General features: G+C 44.6%; 1 protein-coding gene across 1 annotated transcript in view; it reads left to right on the forward strand.

The window, feature by feature from the left end:
• LOC126535993 (testis-specific serine/threonine-protein kinase 6-like) overlaps positions 1–15,313 on the forward strand; it is a 204,537-nt gene that overhangs the window by 89,316 nt on the left and 99,908 nt on the right. Inside the window, exon 4 of the mRNA XM_072287021.1 lies at positions 5,168–5,183. Within this exon, the coding sequence (XP_072143122.1) occupies positions 5,168–5,183 (16 nt within the window). The remainder of the gene's footprint in view (positions 1–5,167; positions 5,184–15,313) is intronic.

Below are 15,313 nucleotides of genomic sequence, written 5' to 3' on the forward strand. Positions count from 1 at the left end.
CGTCATTCTCGGCTAGGACTTCCTGAACCAACATGGCGCAATCATCGACCTGAAGTCGAAGTCAATAACGCTGTTGGAAGACCAAGCGATACTGCCGGAGAGCTCTCGTAGTCAACACGCCTTTAGCGTGCTCGAAGATCAAGTGAGCAGCCTGTCTTGCTCCGGCATTGTTATTTCCGTCGGCACCAAAACACCCGCTGACGTAGAAGCCGTCATCGAGGGCTACCAACGTCTACTGCTCGAGTGTGAAATTTGCGTCGCAAGAGGAATCGCTCGACTCCACAGAGGGAAAGTGGAAATGATGCTAACCAACTTCAGCTAGGAGTTCAAGCACGTTAACAAGGGCACGACAATCGCATACATCGAGGAAATTGTGGTAACCTGCAATGCATTTGTCCTCTCGGATTCTGCGGCATCTACCTCTCGACAGCCATAGTTCCCGAACCAGGCTTCGACATGACTCCATGTCTCGATCCCCATGATTAAGCAGCAAAAGCTCGGAAGTCTGCGCCGACGACAAGAAGAGTGCTTTTCGACGTCATCGACGATTCGACAAACACCAGTCGCAAAGCATCGCATAACAACCGAAGAGCGCGCTCAACCACTCTACCAGAGCACTTACAAGGTGAAGCTACTCGGCAACAAGTCAGCGAAATGCGGCGCGATGAAACCATTCAGTCCTCGAAAATGCCGTAGGCCTCTCCTGTAGTCTTGGTGAAGAAATAGGACGGAACCCTATATTTCTGCGTCGATTATCAGTTTCAGTTTATTCGTCGTTCAAAAAAACATTAAGTAAACAACAAGTAATAATGAGAAAAAAGAAAAACTGCGCAAAAAAGGACAAGACAGAGAAAGAACCACACGACACAAGCGCAGACTAACAACTGGTTTTATGCTCCAACGCCACCTTCCTACCAACAACAGAACGCATGCGCACCAACCGCAAAGACCAATGCCGCTATCATGTAGTCAAGCCTAGAAACGCCAACTCCTTGCGGTACAAATGTATGTATTAAACCAGTTGTTAGTCTGCGCTTGTGTCGTGTGGTTCTTTCTCTTTGTTCTTTTTTGCGCAGTTTTTCTTTGTTCTCATAATGTCGTACCAACTAGCCCCTCACCGTACGCTTCTAAACAACAAGTAGTATGCAGACGAGGGTCCCAAAATCAATGACTGCCACGGCACCCTCTGTTCTCAAGAGAAAAAAAAAGATGTGTGCAAAACGTGGTTTAAAGCAGCAAATATAAAAAAGTACAAGGAAAACAAATGAATGCGCGTAATGCAATACATTAGTAAGAGAAAACAAACAAAAAAGTACATATATGAACAAGCATAATTATACAGAGAACACGTTATAGTACATGAAACCATTTACAATAAGAAATAAATAATCTTAACTGATGTTTGAATACCTTCAAGGATGACGTTAGTTTAAGTGAATGGGGTAGGTCATTCCATATTTTTAAAGATGAAAACGACGATGCCATTTTCCCATAGTTTGTGTCACATTTAGGTAATAAAAAGTTGTAATTATGCGCAAACCTAGTGTGGTTGGTATTAGTGAGTAATTTGTAGTCCACAAATTCGTAAGGAAGCTGTTTGTTAATTTAAACAAGAAAACACTTAGATGATACTTAAACAAGCCAGATACAGGTAGTATAAAGTTTGCCTGGAGTAGCGGGAGAGCATTTGAGTAAAAGGAACTGTTGGTGATTATGCGAATAGCCTGGTTCTGTATGTGTTGAATAGACGAGAGGTGGCAGTTATACGTATTTCCCCAGGAAAATACGTATTTCCCCAGAAAGCAATACCATAGGTGATATGACTGCGAATGAACGCAAAGTATAAAGATAATAATGCGTGTTCTGAAAAGAATGTACGTGATTTGATGAGAGCTCTTAGGCCGAAAGCTATTTTCTGTTTAACAAACGCAATATGATTAGTAAATTTCAAGTAAGAATCTAATTTTATGTCAAGGAACAAAACACAATCCGCTGCAGGAATAAGGTGACTGTCGAGAGTTACTCGGGGGAAAAACGGCACGATCTTCTGCTTTGTTTTAAATAACATAAACTGAGTTTTGAGGGGGCTTAAAATTAAATTATTTAAATGACACCATTCAACAACTTTTGCTAGTTCATTGTTCAGTTTAGGGAGTAAGGTTGCTAAAGAGGTATCAGACATGAAAATAGTGGTATCATCAGCATATAAGATGGCATTAGAAAGGTCAAGAACATCGGCTAAGTCGTTAATGTAAATTCAAAACAACAAGGGTCCCAGTATTGAGCCCTGTGGTACCCCTTGATTAACGAATTTCTACTCGGAATAAGCGCCCCCTACACAGACTGTTTGCTCACGGTCATGCAAGTAATCTTTAAGAAAAGTTAAAGCTGGACCTGTTATACCTAAAGATTCTAGTTTGGCAAATAAAATGGTATGATTCACAGCGTCAAAAGCTTTAGTAAAATCTAAAAATACTGAGACAACAAATTTACCATTGTCAATAGAACACCTTATGTAATCGGTTAAGGCAATAAGAGCTAAGCTCGGTCGAACTGCCAGGACGGAAACCGAATTGGCAAGATTTCAACAACTTCAGCTTTGTTAGGTAACTGTTTACACGTTTCAGAAATAATTTCTCGATAAGTTTACTAATGGAGGACAAAATAGAGATTGGGCGATAATTAGGCACAAGAGATTTATCACCTTTTTTTAAATACGGGAAGTACTATTGCCTTCTTAAGCGAACTTGAAAAGGTACCGCATTTAAAAATTAGATTAATTATGCTGCTTAGTGTTTCCGCAATGCAATGGGCAACAAGTTTTAAGTGATAGGCAGAGACATTATCTAGACCTGGGCAAGTGTTTTTTAGATTTAGTATAGCAGAACAGACCTCATCGGCTGTGACGAGAAAAAGAAAGAATGTATGATTGCAACGGTTACACGGATATGAAGAGGCTATCGGGCTATTACTGTACACTTCATGGAAGTAATCACTGAATGAGTTAGCTATGCAAGACGATGCAGTGCAAGTGCCATGCTTATAAGTTACTTTATCAATGGTTCTACTAGCCTGGGGTGCATTCAAAAAGTCGTTGAAAAGTTGCCATTGTTTCTTAGGATTATTTTTAGCTTTGCAGAATTCTTTCTCGTAATAAAGCCGTTTTTTGATTTTTTGAGTAGGTTGTTCAACATGGTACTGTATTTTTTATAGCGATGCGCTAGATTCACATTGAACGGCTGCTTTTTAGTCTTCCTGTAAAGATTATCTTTTTTACGCATGCTCGTTAACAAACCTTTTGTTATCCAGGGATTACATGGAAATCTAAACTTTTTTTTTGCATTGGACAGTTGTAGTGCTAGCGCACGCAGCTTTCAAAAATATTGAGCAGGATTTTTCGAGTGCCTCTTCAGGATCACATAGATTACCAATTGATGACCAGTTGGTACTATTTATTGTATTAACAAAGTTATCCCGGTCGAACCTGGATGTGAAGTAACTAGTGTCATAGTAAGGCTTTTCTGTGACAAAGGTAACGAAAATGGGAAGATTATCCGTGATAGACATGTCAATGACACCCGCACTTGGAGATGGTGTGATATTGCTTAAGGCGTGATCAAGAAGAGTATTAGTTCCAGAAGCGAAAAATCTAGTAGGAGAAGTAATTAGACTCAAGCCCGAATCCAACAAAACAATCGCTATATGATATTACTGAACTATTATCAGTATCCAGTAAATTGATGTTTATGTCACCAACTAATAAAATCTGTTTATTTTCAGCTGCAACTTTATGAAGAATTGTGGAAAGGTGCAAGAAATCAGGAAAAGATGAAGATAGGGAGCGATAAATGCAGCCAATGATTAGATCATTGCGATTACTAGAAGGCGACAGGTTAGTTTCGATCCACACGGATTCACATTTAGATACGTTTAAACATAGGTGAAGCCTACGCTCGTACTTGATTTTCGATGATATGAAGATAGCCGAACCGCCATGCCGATCCGAACTGCGGTGACAGTATTCGGAATGGAACGACCGAACACCATATAAATTACCATCAGAAGACTCAAGCCAAGTTTCGGAAATGCACAAAAATGAAAAGGAATGGTGAAGTTAATCAATAAAGGCAGTAATGTTATCTTGGTATTTGCATAAACTTCGCAGATTGATGTGTAGTAATGAGTAGTTAGAACCGGCGAGCAATGATTTTGTTTTTGCTGTCGAGAGCAATGCCATAGAGGAAATGTTGTGAAGAACAGATTATGAAAGTGACAAATGTTGCAAATTGATATCTACGTGAAGATGCGCAGATCTGACTCAGCAGTTATTCTGAAGACCCTGCTGTCATCAGTCTTGCGCGCCTTGATATGGCAATTCTCGGTCCGAAAGTCAAGACATTTCATTTCTTTTTTGAGGGTCCAGCGCTTTGCTAAATAGTCGTTTGTTGTGAATGGCCAGGTGTTCATTGACGTAAATAGCGCTATCCTTGCTTCCTGTCAGACCTATCAGAGACGTACACAAACGTGCTTTTCGTGCTTTCCGAAGGAATTCGTTTTTCTTGTCACGCGAACAAAAACGGGCGATGATGCTTTTTTCTGGTGTCTTTCTGGCGACACGATCAATTGCGTCTATGTCTGTCGATGCAATGGGGCATTCAACAACTTCTGTAATTGTGTTCAAAATGACAGCGCAGTCTTCGCCCTGCGTACAGGGGATGCCTTTGATTTCAATGTTATTTAGCCGGCTGTATTGTTCCAATGCTGCAATTCTCCTGGCGAGCGCTTCGTTTCCGGCCCTCAAATCTTTGTTTGAATTTAGCAATTCATTGACAGCTGTCTGCACTTTATCGTACTGGACACTCATGTGACGCACACTGTCAGCCAGAGATGTAAGGTTAGCAAGACCCTGGTCATCAAGCTGTTTTGCAATTTTAGACGCAAGTCCATCAACAAGGTTATCAAGTTTGTTATTAAGGAGTGATTCAAGTTGCTCAATATTTTTATCCAGTTCAGCATTTGAAGGCATGTTATATAGCACAGGCAATAACCCAAGAAACACTAGTGAGCAGCAGCCGCAGGCAGAAGCACAAAATGGGAAGAAATAACGTAAAAAAAGCAACTTGCAGTGGAATGGTAGATAGATTTTCAAAGGATGTCCTAATTCGAGCGACTGCTGCTCACAAGTGGACCAAGTGCCTCAGTGGTTCCTTTTATACCCCTTTCAAACCAGGCAGCGCAGGCGCAGTGGTGCTCAGGGGGAAGCGCAGGCAGAAGAGCCACAGTGGTGAGTCCCGTCGATCCTTTTTGTCACCCTGAGGCCAGGCCACGCAGGCGCACTGGCTCCTAGGGGGAAGCGCTGTCGGGCAGCACGTGCAAACAGGAGTGCAGCTGCACGCGGAAGAAGGCTGCGCAAGACGGTGACAGCAGGAGCCACGTAGTCGTCAGCACTGCAGTGGAAAGGTAGATAGATTTTCAAATGATGTCCTAATTCCAGCGACTGCTGCTCAATCGTCGACTGAACAAGATCATGAAGAAGGACGTATACCCCATCCCACGGATACACGACGCATTGGATCTGCTCTGCAACCGTAAATACTTCTCGTCGATGCACCTCAAGTCTGGCTACTGGCAAATAGAAGTCGACTAAAGAGACGAAAAAAAAAAACACCTTCATCACGCCAGACGGCCTCTATCAGTTCAAGGTTATGCCATTCAGACTCTGCGTGACGCCCTCCTCGTTTCAGCCCGTGATGGACATGGTTATAGCAGGATTGAAGTGGCAGACCTGTCGTGTTTACTTGGATGACTTTGTCGTCCACGCTGGAAATTTCGACAATCACCTTAGGCGGTTTGCGACAGTATTAGAGGCCATCAAGTCATCATGGCTCACGCTGAAGCTTGAAAAGTGCCGCTTCGCTTACGATGAGCTTCTGTTCCTAGGCCACGTCATCAGCAAATCTAGAGTACGCCCCGACTCGCAGAAGACAGCAGCCATCGCAAAGTTCCCGCAGTCCATCGGCAAGAAGGCAGTGCATAGATTCCTTGGCATGCACGCCTACTACAGGCGCTTTGTCAAGGACTTTTCACGCATCTCTGAGCCGCTGACATATCTAACTAAATGTGACGCCGTGTTCGAGTGGGAAACGCCGCAGCCCGTCGCATTTCAGGAACTCAGAAGACGCATGCAGTCACCGCCGGTACTTGCGCACTTCGACGATGACGCCGATACAGAAATCCACACTGACACCAGTAGCCTAGGCCTCGGTGCAGTCCTAGTCCAGAGGAAACACAAACTTGAAGGAATCATAGCTTACGCTAGCAGGTCGCTTTCAAAAGCGGAAGGCAATAATACTACGACTGAAAAGGAATGTCTCGCCAGCATTTGGGCTACAGCCAAATTCCGCCCTTACCTATATGGCAGGCCATTCAAACCCGTCAACGACCATCACGCGTTATGTTGGCTAATTAATTTAAAGGACCCTTCACGACAGCTGGTGCGGTGGAGCCTCAGACTGCAAGAATATGACCTCACTGTAAACTACAAGTCCGGACTAAAACACTCCGATGCCGATTGCCTATCACACGCCTCCATCATTGACCCACCGCCGCAATATGACGAGGATGATGACGCCTTCCTTGAAATAATAAGCCAGGAAGACTTTGCTGAACAACGAGCAGGCTTGAAGCTAAAAAGCCTCGTCGAGTATTTCGAAGGGAACGCCGACATTGTCCCAAGGGCATTTAAGCGACGATAGTCTTCGTTCTCACTTCAAAATAACCTACTCGTATAGAACGAGAAGGGGGTTAACCGAGGGGCCCGATTTTTTTATTAGTCCTATCATAAGAAGCCAGCAAACACCGACACCAAGGACAACGTAGGGGAAATTACTTGTGCTTATTAAATGAAATTAGGAAAGGATAAATTAATGGAAATGAAAGTGGATGAAAAAACAACTTGCCGCAGGTGGGGAACGATCCCACAACCTTCGCGTTTCGCGTGCGATGCTCTACCAATTGAGCTACCGCGGCGCCATTTCCCCATCCACTTTCTTGGCTATTGATGTTTCCTCTTTACTACTCGTAAAGAAGAACTTCTCACCAGTCCGCGCCAACTACCTTCTTGTGGCTCTCGGCGCTGTGTCCAGAAGTATAGCACGCCCTGCATGACGATGCGACCGCTGGGAACCTTGGATTCTCCCGGACGTAGTTGAGGGTAGAAGAAAGGTATTATTGGCCGCGCATGACCGCCGCCGTGACCCGTTACGTCAAGACACGCCGAGACTGCCAGCGACGCAAGACACCACCGACAATGCCAGTGAGATTACTACAGCCAATCAAGCCTCTTTGCCGACCTTTTCAGCAGATCGGGATGGATTTGTTCGGACCGTTTCCGACGTGAACATCGGGAAATAAGTAGATCGTCGTGGCGACTGAGTACCTCCCTCGCTTCGCTTAAACCAAGGGCGCTAAACGTAAAATTATTCCAAATTTTTTTATGTGAATTCTGCAATCAGCCCACCGTAATTGGTCAAAAACTTTTTTGAACCACCCCCACTTCACCTGCCTGTCAGGCGACGGCACGAAAACCGCGATAGCTCCCCATCTGATATCATCACATCACTTTATTACCTTAAAGACCCCGTTTAGGGGGTATTACATAAGGGGTGGGTTACAAATCAAGGTTACAGAGAGTGATCTTCATCAGAAACAAATGTAGTTAAGTTGTCCGCAAAAGTTGATGAACACGTGATGGCTGCAATGTTCCGGGGAAGGCCATTCCAATCCACTGCTGTGCGAAGAAAAAATGAGGCTGCAAAAGTGGTGGTGCGAGCACGTGCGCGTGCGATTGAGTAAGGATGGGACGTACGGGGGGATATGCGCGCCGGTGGGATGATATACGGTGCTTGATTGAGCGGACTGTGAAATAATTTGTGGAACAAACAAAGACTGGCCATGCGGCGACGCACAGAAAGATTAGCAAGATCAGTATTACGTTTTAGGGATGATATGCTTATATCGTATGAATATGAAGAATGGATGAACCTAGTGGCGCGATTTTGTACAGATTCTAGTTCGTTTCTTAAGTATGCTTGATGCGGGCTCCAGATTGGTGCTGCATATTCTAGTTTCGATCTGATGAGTGATTTGTACGCGAGAAGTTTTATGTCTGATGGTGCGTGACGCAAATGACGCTTTAAAAAACCGAGGGATCTGTTCGCGGATGATATGATATTGCTGATGTGTGCGTTCCATGAAAGGTCAGAGGATAAGGTGACGCCTAGATATTTGTATGTTTGAACTTGTTCGACAGTGGAGTGGGAGATTAGGTATGAGAATGATAGGGGATTAAGTTTTCGATGAAAGGAAACGAGCTTGCATTTAGTAGGATTAAGCTTCATTAACCAAAGATCACACCACTGTTGTACAAGGTTAAGGTCATGTTGGAGTGTAGTTTGATCAGGAGTCTTTGTAATTGTGCGATATATGACACAGTCGTCGGCAAATAAACGGATATGGGAGGATACATGTACAGGCAGGTCGTTAATATATATGAGGAATAGGAGGGGTGCGAGTACAGATCCTTGGGGGACGCCGGATGTTACAGGGAGGGAGCTGGAGCGGCTACTTTTAATTGAAACAAACTGGGAGCGTTTGTTGAGAAATGCTACGATCCATGCGAAAACGTTAGGGTGCAAATTCAGCTGGGAGAGCTTTAGTATAAGGCGTTTGTGTGATACTGTATCGAATGCTTTAGCGAAGTCGAGAAAGATTGCATCGGTCTGAAGGTTGAGGTCGAGATTAGAGTGTAGATCATGAAGAAATATGGCAAGTTGGGTTTCACAAGATAAAGATTTACGGAATCCGTGCTGGGAAGGATGAAAAAAATTGTTAGTGTCAAGGAAGTGCATAATGTGAGAGTATATGACGTGTTCCATAATTTTGCATGGGACGCTTGTTAGAGAAATGGGGCGGTAATTTAGCGGAGATTGTTTGTTACCTGATTTGTGGACTGGAATGACCTTGCCCTCTTTCCAGTCGTCTGGTAAGATTCCCGTTTCAAGTGAAAGTGAAAAGAGAATCGAAAAATACACTGCAATAATTTCTTTAGTATTTTTTAACAGTTTTGAGTTAATGTCGTCGACACCAGCCGATGATGAAAGTTTTAATTTGTCAATGAGTGATGAAATGCCAGCGACAAATATTTCAACAGGGGCCATCATTGGCAGTGTCGCAGTAGGTGGCGTAGGAAGAGGCAAGTCGGCTTCTTCAGTGAACACGGATGAAAACGCGATGTTAAAAGTGTCAGCACAAACAGCGTCGCTCATAATTTCGTCTTTATCGCTTGTAAGTGTGATGTCATGTGTTTGTTGTGGGTTTATGACGTCCCAAAATTTTCTAGGGTTAGTTTTTAGAATTTTAGCTAAGTCGTTATGATAAAATGTTTCTCGCGCTTTCCGAATTGCAGTGTAATAAGCGTCTTCCGCAGAATAGTACCTGTCCCATGCGCTCGGTCTTCCATCACATTTCGCAGTACGAAAAAGGCGCTTTTTCTTATTTTCGAGTCTTTTTAAATTTTTACAGAACCATGGTTTATTTTTATTGGCAAGAAAGCTTGCCGTGGGGATGAATTTATTAGTGTAAACACTGATTATGCATAATTTGACTGAACAAAACAAAAATAGTTATATCTGATTCGACGCCTTTTTGCCATTAGCCCTCGGCTATTGGCTGCAGCCATTTCACCTGCCTCTCACGCGACGTCAGAAAACCGCCACAACTAACTACGTCAACGTGACGCGTACGCATTAAAGATGCATTAATACGCCGAACAAAACGGAATTTCTTTCTGAGTAGTCGCAGGCTGCCCCGTTCCGAAAGCAATAAAAGATGGCTGCCGCCGATCGCTCCGGCACTGGCTGCTCGCTCCTGCCCAAGAGCACGAGTTTATTTGCGTGCAATAAAACTTTTTGCGTGGCCCTGTAACGTTTCCGGGAACTTTCGGCATGTTTACGACCTCGTTCTGCCAACTGTTCCTTGCTGAGGATCCCTTTTAGCGTCATTTTTAAGCTTTCGTTGCATGCCGCCGCGATTGTAGAAGAGCCACCGCAAGCCAAGTAAGAGAAAGCGGACCAATCGCAGACGCCGCCACCGCCCTCTTCATCCGGTTATCGATACTCAGTGCAGTGGCTCGGCCCCATCGAATCCCTCTCCACTTGAGCATGCTCCTCGCCTCTTCTGAGGCAATGAGATAAGACAAGCCGCTGAGTGCAGGGAACGTTATTCGTTTTTCAAGCAAACAAAGGCGAAGATCCTATGATCGAGGGGAGCATTTGATTAGTTTGTTCAGACAACCCTGCGGGTGACTTGCGTCGGCGGTTACACAAATTTGACATCAGGAGATTGCAATAAAAACATATTGGAATAGTTTTAGGTTATACGGCTCCACGAAATACGAAAGATCTGATCAAGAAACGCCAATGTATGAAAGCCTCTAACCCCACAGCTAAAATAGAACTGGCAGAATTTTCGAAGTTAATCAACAAGCGTAAGCCAGCTGACATAAGGAAGTATAGTATGGATAGAATTGAACATGCTCAGGAACGAGGAAGCTCAAAAGCAGTGAAGAAGAAACTAGGAATTGGCAAGAATCAGATGTATGCGTTAAGAGACAAAGAGATGATAGATTGTGGGGTTTTACGTGCCAAAACCACTTTCTGATTATGAGGCACGCCGTAGTGGGGGACTCCGGAAATTTCGACCACCAGGGGTTCTTTAACGTGCACCTAAATCTAAGCACACGGGTGTTTTCGCATTTCGCCCTCATCGAAATGCGGCCGCCGTGGCCGGGATTCGATCCCGCGACCTCGTGCTCAGCAGCCTAACACCATAGCCACTGAGCAACCACGGCGGGTTAAGAGACAAAGCCGGAAAGATTATTAGTAATATGGATGAGATAGTTCAAGTGGTTGAGGAGTTCTATAGAGATTTATACTGTACCAGTGGCACCAACGACGATAATCAAAGGAAGAATAATCTAGAGGAATTTGAAATCCCCCAAGTAACGCCGAAAGAAGTAAAGAAAGCCTTGGGAGCTACGCAATGGAGGAAGGCAGCTGGGGAGGATCAGGTAACAGCAGATTTGTTGAAGGATGGTGGGCAGATTGTTATAGAAAAAAATTGGCTGAAGGCTTAGCTTGGTTAAGCCTGGAAGATTGCGAAAGCAATACCCTTGGCTGCGCCTTGGTTCGGCCGATGGTGTGGACATGGTTGCCCTTTGTTAAACTTATGGCTATACATCATCCGACATAGAGCAAGGCAGCGCGCCGACCACTGCGAGGAGCCGAGCTGTAGCCCCATTTAGACTCCTAGCGTGACGTCACACCAGCAAGCGCTCTCTCTCGGTAGCGCCACAGCAGCGGCGCGCAAGGCTTCGCCTCCACCATCGATGCCGCGAGCTGGGGCCCCGTCTCTCGGTCTGGCGTGACGTCAAACGGTCACGAGACGCGCAGCTGTGTAAGGAAGCGCCTCGACCACCGATGGGCCGAAAGTGCGAGCAGTATTGCTTTCCCAATAAAACTAGCCACCCTGTATACGGAATGCGTCATGACCTCGACCGTACCGGAATCTTGGAAGAACGCTAATATAATCTTAATCCTTAAGAAACGGGACGCCAAAGACTTGAAAAATTATACACCGATCAGCTCTCTGTCCGTTGCCTACAAAGTATTTACTAAAGTAATCGCAAATACAATCAGGAACACCTTAGACTTCTGTCAACCAAAGGACCAAGCAGGTTTCCGTAAAGGCTACTCAATAATAGACCATATTCACACTATCAATCAGGTGATAGAGAAATGTGCGGAATTTAACCAACCCTTATAGATAGCTTTCATTGATTACGAGAAAGCGTTTGATTCTGTCGAAACCTCAGTAGTCATGGAGGCATTACGGAATCAGGGTGTAGATGAACCGTATGTAAAAATACTGAAAGATATCTATAGCGGCTCCACAGTCACTGTAGTCCTCCATAAAGAAACCAACAAGATCCCAATTAAGAAAGGCGTCTGGCAGGGAGATACGATCTCTCCAATGCTATTCACAGCGTGTTTACAGGAGGTATTCCGAGACCTGGATTGGGAAGAATTGGGGATAAAAGTTAATGAAGAATACCTTAGAACTTGCGATTCGCTGATGATATTGCCTTGCTTAGTAACTCAAGAGACCAATTGCAATGCATGCTTACTGACCTGGAGAGGCAAAGCAGAAGGGTGGATCCAAAAAGTAATCTGCAGAAAACTAAAGTAATGTTTAACAGTCTAAGAAAACAGCAGTTTACGATGGGTAGGGAGGCACTGGAAGTGGTAAGGGAACACATCTACTTAGAGCAGGTAGTGACCGCGGATCCGGATCATGAGACTGAAATAAACAGAAGGATAAGAATGGGCTGGGGTGCGTTTGGCAGGTGTTCTCAGATCATGAACAGCAGGTTGCCATTATCCCTCAAGAGAAAAGTGTAGAACAGCTGTGTCTTACCAGTATTCACCTACAAGGCACAAACCTGGAGGCTTACGAAAAGGGTTCTACTTAAATTGAGGACGACGCAATGACCTATGGAAAGAAGAATGATGGATGTAACGTTAAGGGGGGGGATAAGAAGAAAGCATATTGGGTGAGGGAACAAACGCGAGTTAATGCCATCTTAGTTGAAATCAAGAAAAAGAAATGGGCATGGGCAGGACATGTAATGAGGAGGGAAGATAACCGATGGTGATTTAGTGTTACGGACTGGATTCCAAGGGAAGGGAAGCGTAGCAGGGGGCGGCAGAAAGTTAGGTGGGCGGATGAGATTAAGAAGTTTGCATGGACGGCATGGCCACAATTAGTACATGACCAGGGTAGTTAGAGAAGTATGGGAGAGGCCTTTGCCCTGCAGTGGGCGTAACCAGGCTGATGATGATGATGATGATGATGATGATGATGATACGGCCCCAAAGCTCGGCCTAAAGGTAGCGCAACCGAAGGGGCGAAATTCGACATCGCGACATCACGCTGCGACATCACGCCGCAGAAGCACTCATCACCGACAGAGGAATGGCCTTTGCAGCAGAGATAACCCAAGCCATTCTGCTATACAACCACACAAGCCACAAGGGAACAACTACCACCCGCAGACGAGTGGTCTCACGGAGCGCCTGAACAAGACCCTCGCCGACATGCTAGCATAGCAACGTCGACGTCGAGCATCGGGACGATGCCTTTTGAGAGCGGGGCATTGATACGTGAACTTGGTTACCTTTTACGGTAGAGCGCGCTTCACCGTCCAACAAATGTTATCGCTTAGCGCAGGACTTGCCTGCATGTATCGGAAGTTTCTGGCATGTTAACGGTGCTTCTATCCGCTGTCTGTTGTCGCCGAAGCTTGTGTAATATCATTGTATGTATGTGTGACTGAATGGTGTAGCACTTTGTGGAAGACATGCGGACACCAGCGATTACTCTGGAACGTTCGATGGCTGATGTATAAAAGCTGACGCGCTTTACCCGCTTATCTGATTTTCGACGATCGCCGAGTGTGTTTGCCGCTGTTGTTGTTCCTTGAGTGTAGCCTATTTTTGAGGGCACAGGTGCGCCCAATAAAACGCTAGTTTCATTACTCACCGCTTCACTGCTTTCTTTACCGTCACTAGCACGTGACAATATAGGGGCACTCGGAGCTCCAGCTAAATATCCGCAAACGGCTACAATGGATGAAGACGCTAACATGTGCGAAGCAAACAATGCACTGAGGTACCTCAAGGACTTTATCAGGGATAACTTCTACACGAAAGAAAACGTAGCTCAGACTCAAAGAGATCCAGCAACAACGGAGAAGCCAGAGAGACCAAAATTTAGCATAGAAACCTTTTATTCGAAGTAAAGGAGAAGAAAATGTCCCTAACCACACGGCAGCAGGACCCGGTGTATTCCAAATACAGCAAATCAAAAACCTCGCTCCAAAGAGCACGGCGCTGGTGGCTTATGCCATGGAGAAAATGATTCGAACGAAAAAAAAAATGGCGGTTGGATCACATGCAAGCAGGATGAACCTCATCTACGCAGTAAAAGATGACAAGGATGAGTCGAGCTCGTACAGGCCATTTACAGTAAGTTCTGTGACATATAAGATGGTAATGCAAGCCATAAAATTGGAGCTGTCGAAATAAGTCGAAAAATATGCACTGCGAGGAAACTGCAGAATGGGTTCAGGTCAGGCGGATAATTCGAGGACAATACGTTTCACTAACTCAGCGTATAAAAATTTTTGTAGCTCAAAATAGACCGTTATCAATAGAATTTTTAGATAGTAAAGGAGTCTATGGCAACGTAGACAGAGAACTCTTATGGGATATCCTTATGTACGAGGGCATAGAAGACGATTTCGTGAAGCTCCTGAGGGAGATAAACAGAGTTAACGTAGTGCACGTTGTATGGGAAGGTCGAAACGTTAGTGAAGTGGTGGGAATTCCCCACGGACTGAAGCAAGGATGCCTTCTGTCTGCAATTTTGTTCCCCCTATATGTTGTGGGGCATAGAAAGAAGACTGTAAAACAGCACATTAGAGTTTGATTTGGCCTACATACTTAATGCGCAAATGCTGCAACAGAAGCTTTCTGGACTGATGTATGCGGAGGACAAATTGCTACTAGTGCACAATAAAAGTGACTTACAGACACTTGCGAATATCAGTGGCAAGACAGTGGCAAATATAGGAATCGAATTTAACTCAGAGCAATCAGGAATAATGAGCTTTAATGAAGATACGAGTAATTACATGTCAATTCAACAGCAAGTCATAGCCGCAGTCAATCAATATAAATACCTCGGCATAACATAAACGAAGGAAGGATTTACTGAAGCACCCACCAAGAGAACTGAAAATACAAGGGAAGCAGAATGCTGCAACAATGAAACACAGAACACTGTGAGGCCACAGTGAGTATGACGTGATGCATGGTGCCTGAAATCGGATATCTGGACGAAGTTGGAAGTTAACCAAAGATTGGTGGGCCGGTTGTCCTTGGGAGCCCACGGCAAAACTACAAATGAGGCAGTGCAAGGGGACATGGTTTGAGCCTATCTTGAAGTCAAAGAAGTGCAGAGCAAAATTAGTTTTGAAGAAAGACCTCATGAACATCGATAAAAAATCGGGAGGCTAAAGTGCCCAAATATCTGTACCCAAAAAGCCTAAACACAGAATGGAGAAAGGGGTCAAAAAAGGTGGCAACCAAATACAGGGTAATTGAAAGTGAAGATGGACAACCAGGACGAATCA

The sequence above is a fragment of the Dermacentor andersoni genome, chromosome 3 (genome assembly GCF_023375885.2).
Source record: "Dermacentor andersoni chromosome 3, qqDerAnde1_hic_scaffold, whole genome shotgun sequence".
Lineage (NCBI taxonomy): Eukaryota > Metazoa > Arthropoda > Arachnida > Ixodida > Ixodidae > Dermacentor > Dermacentor andersoni.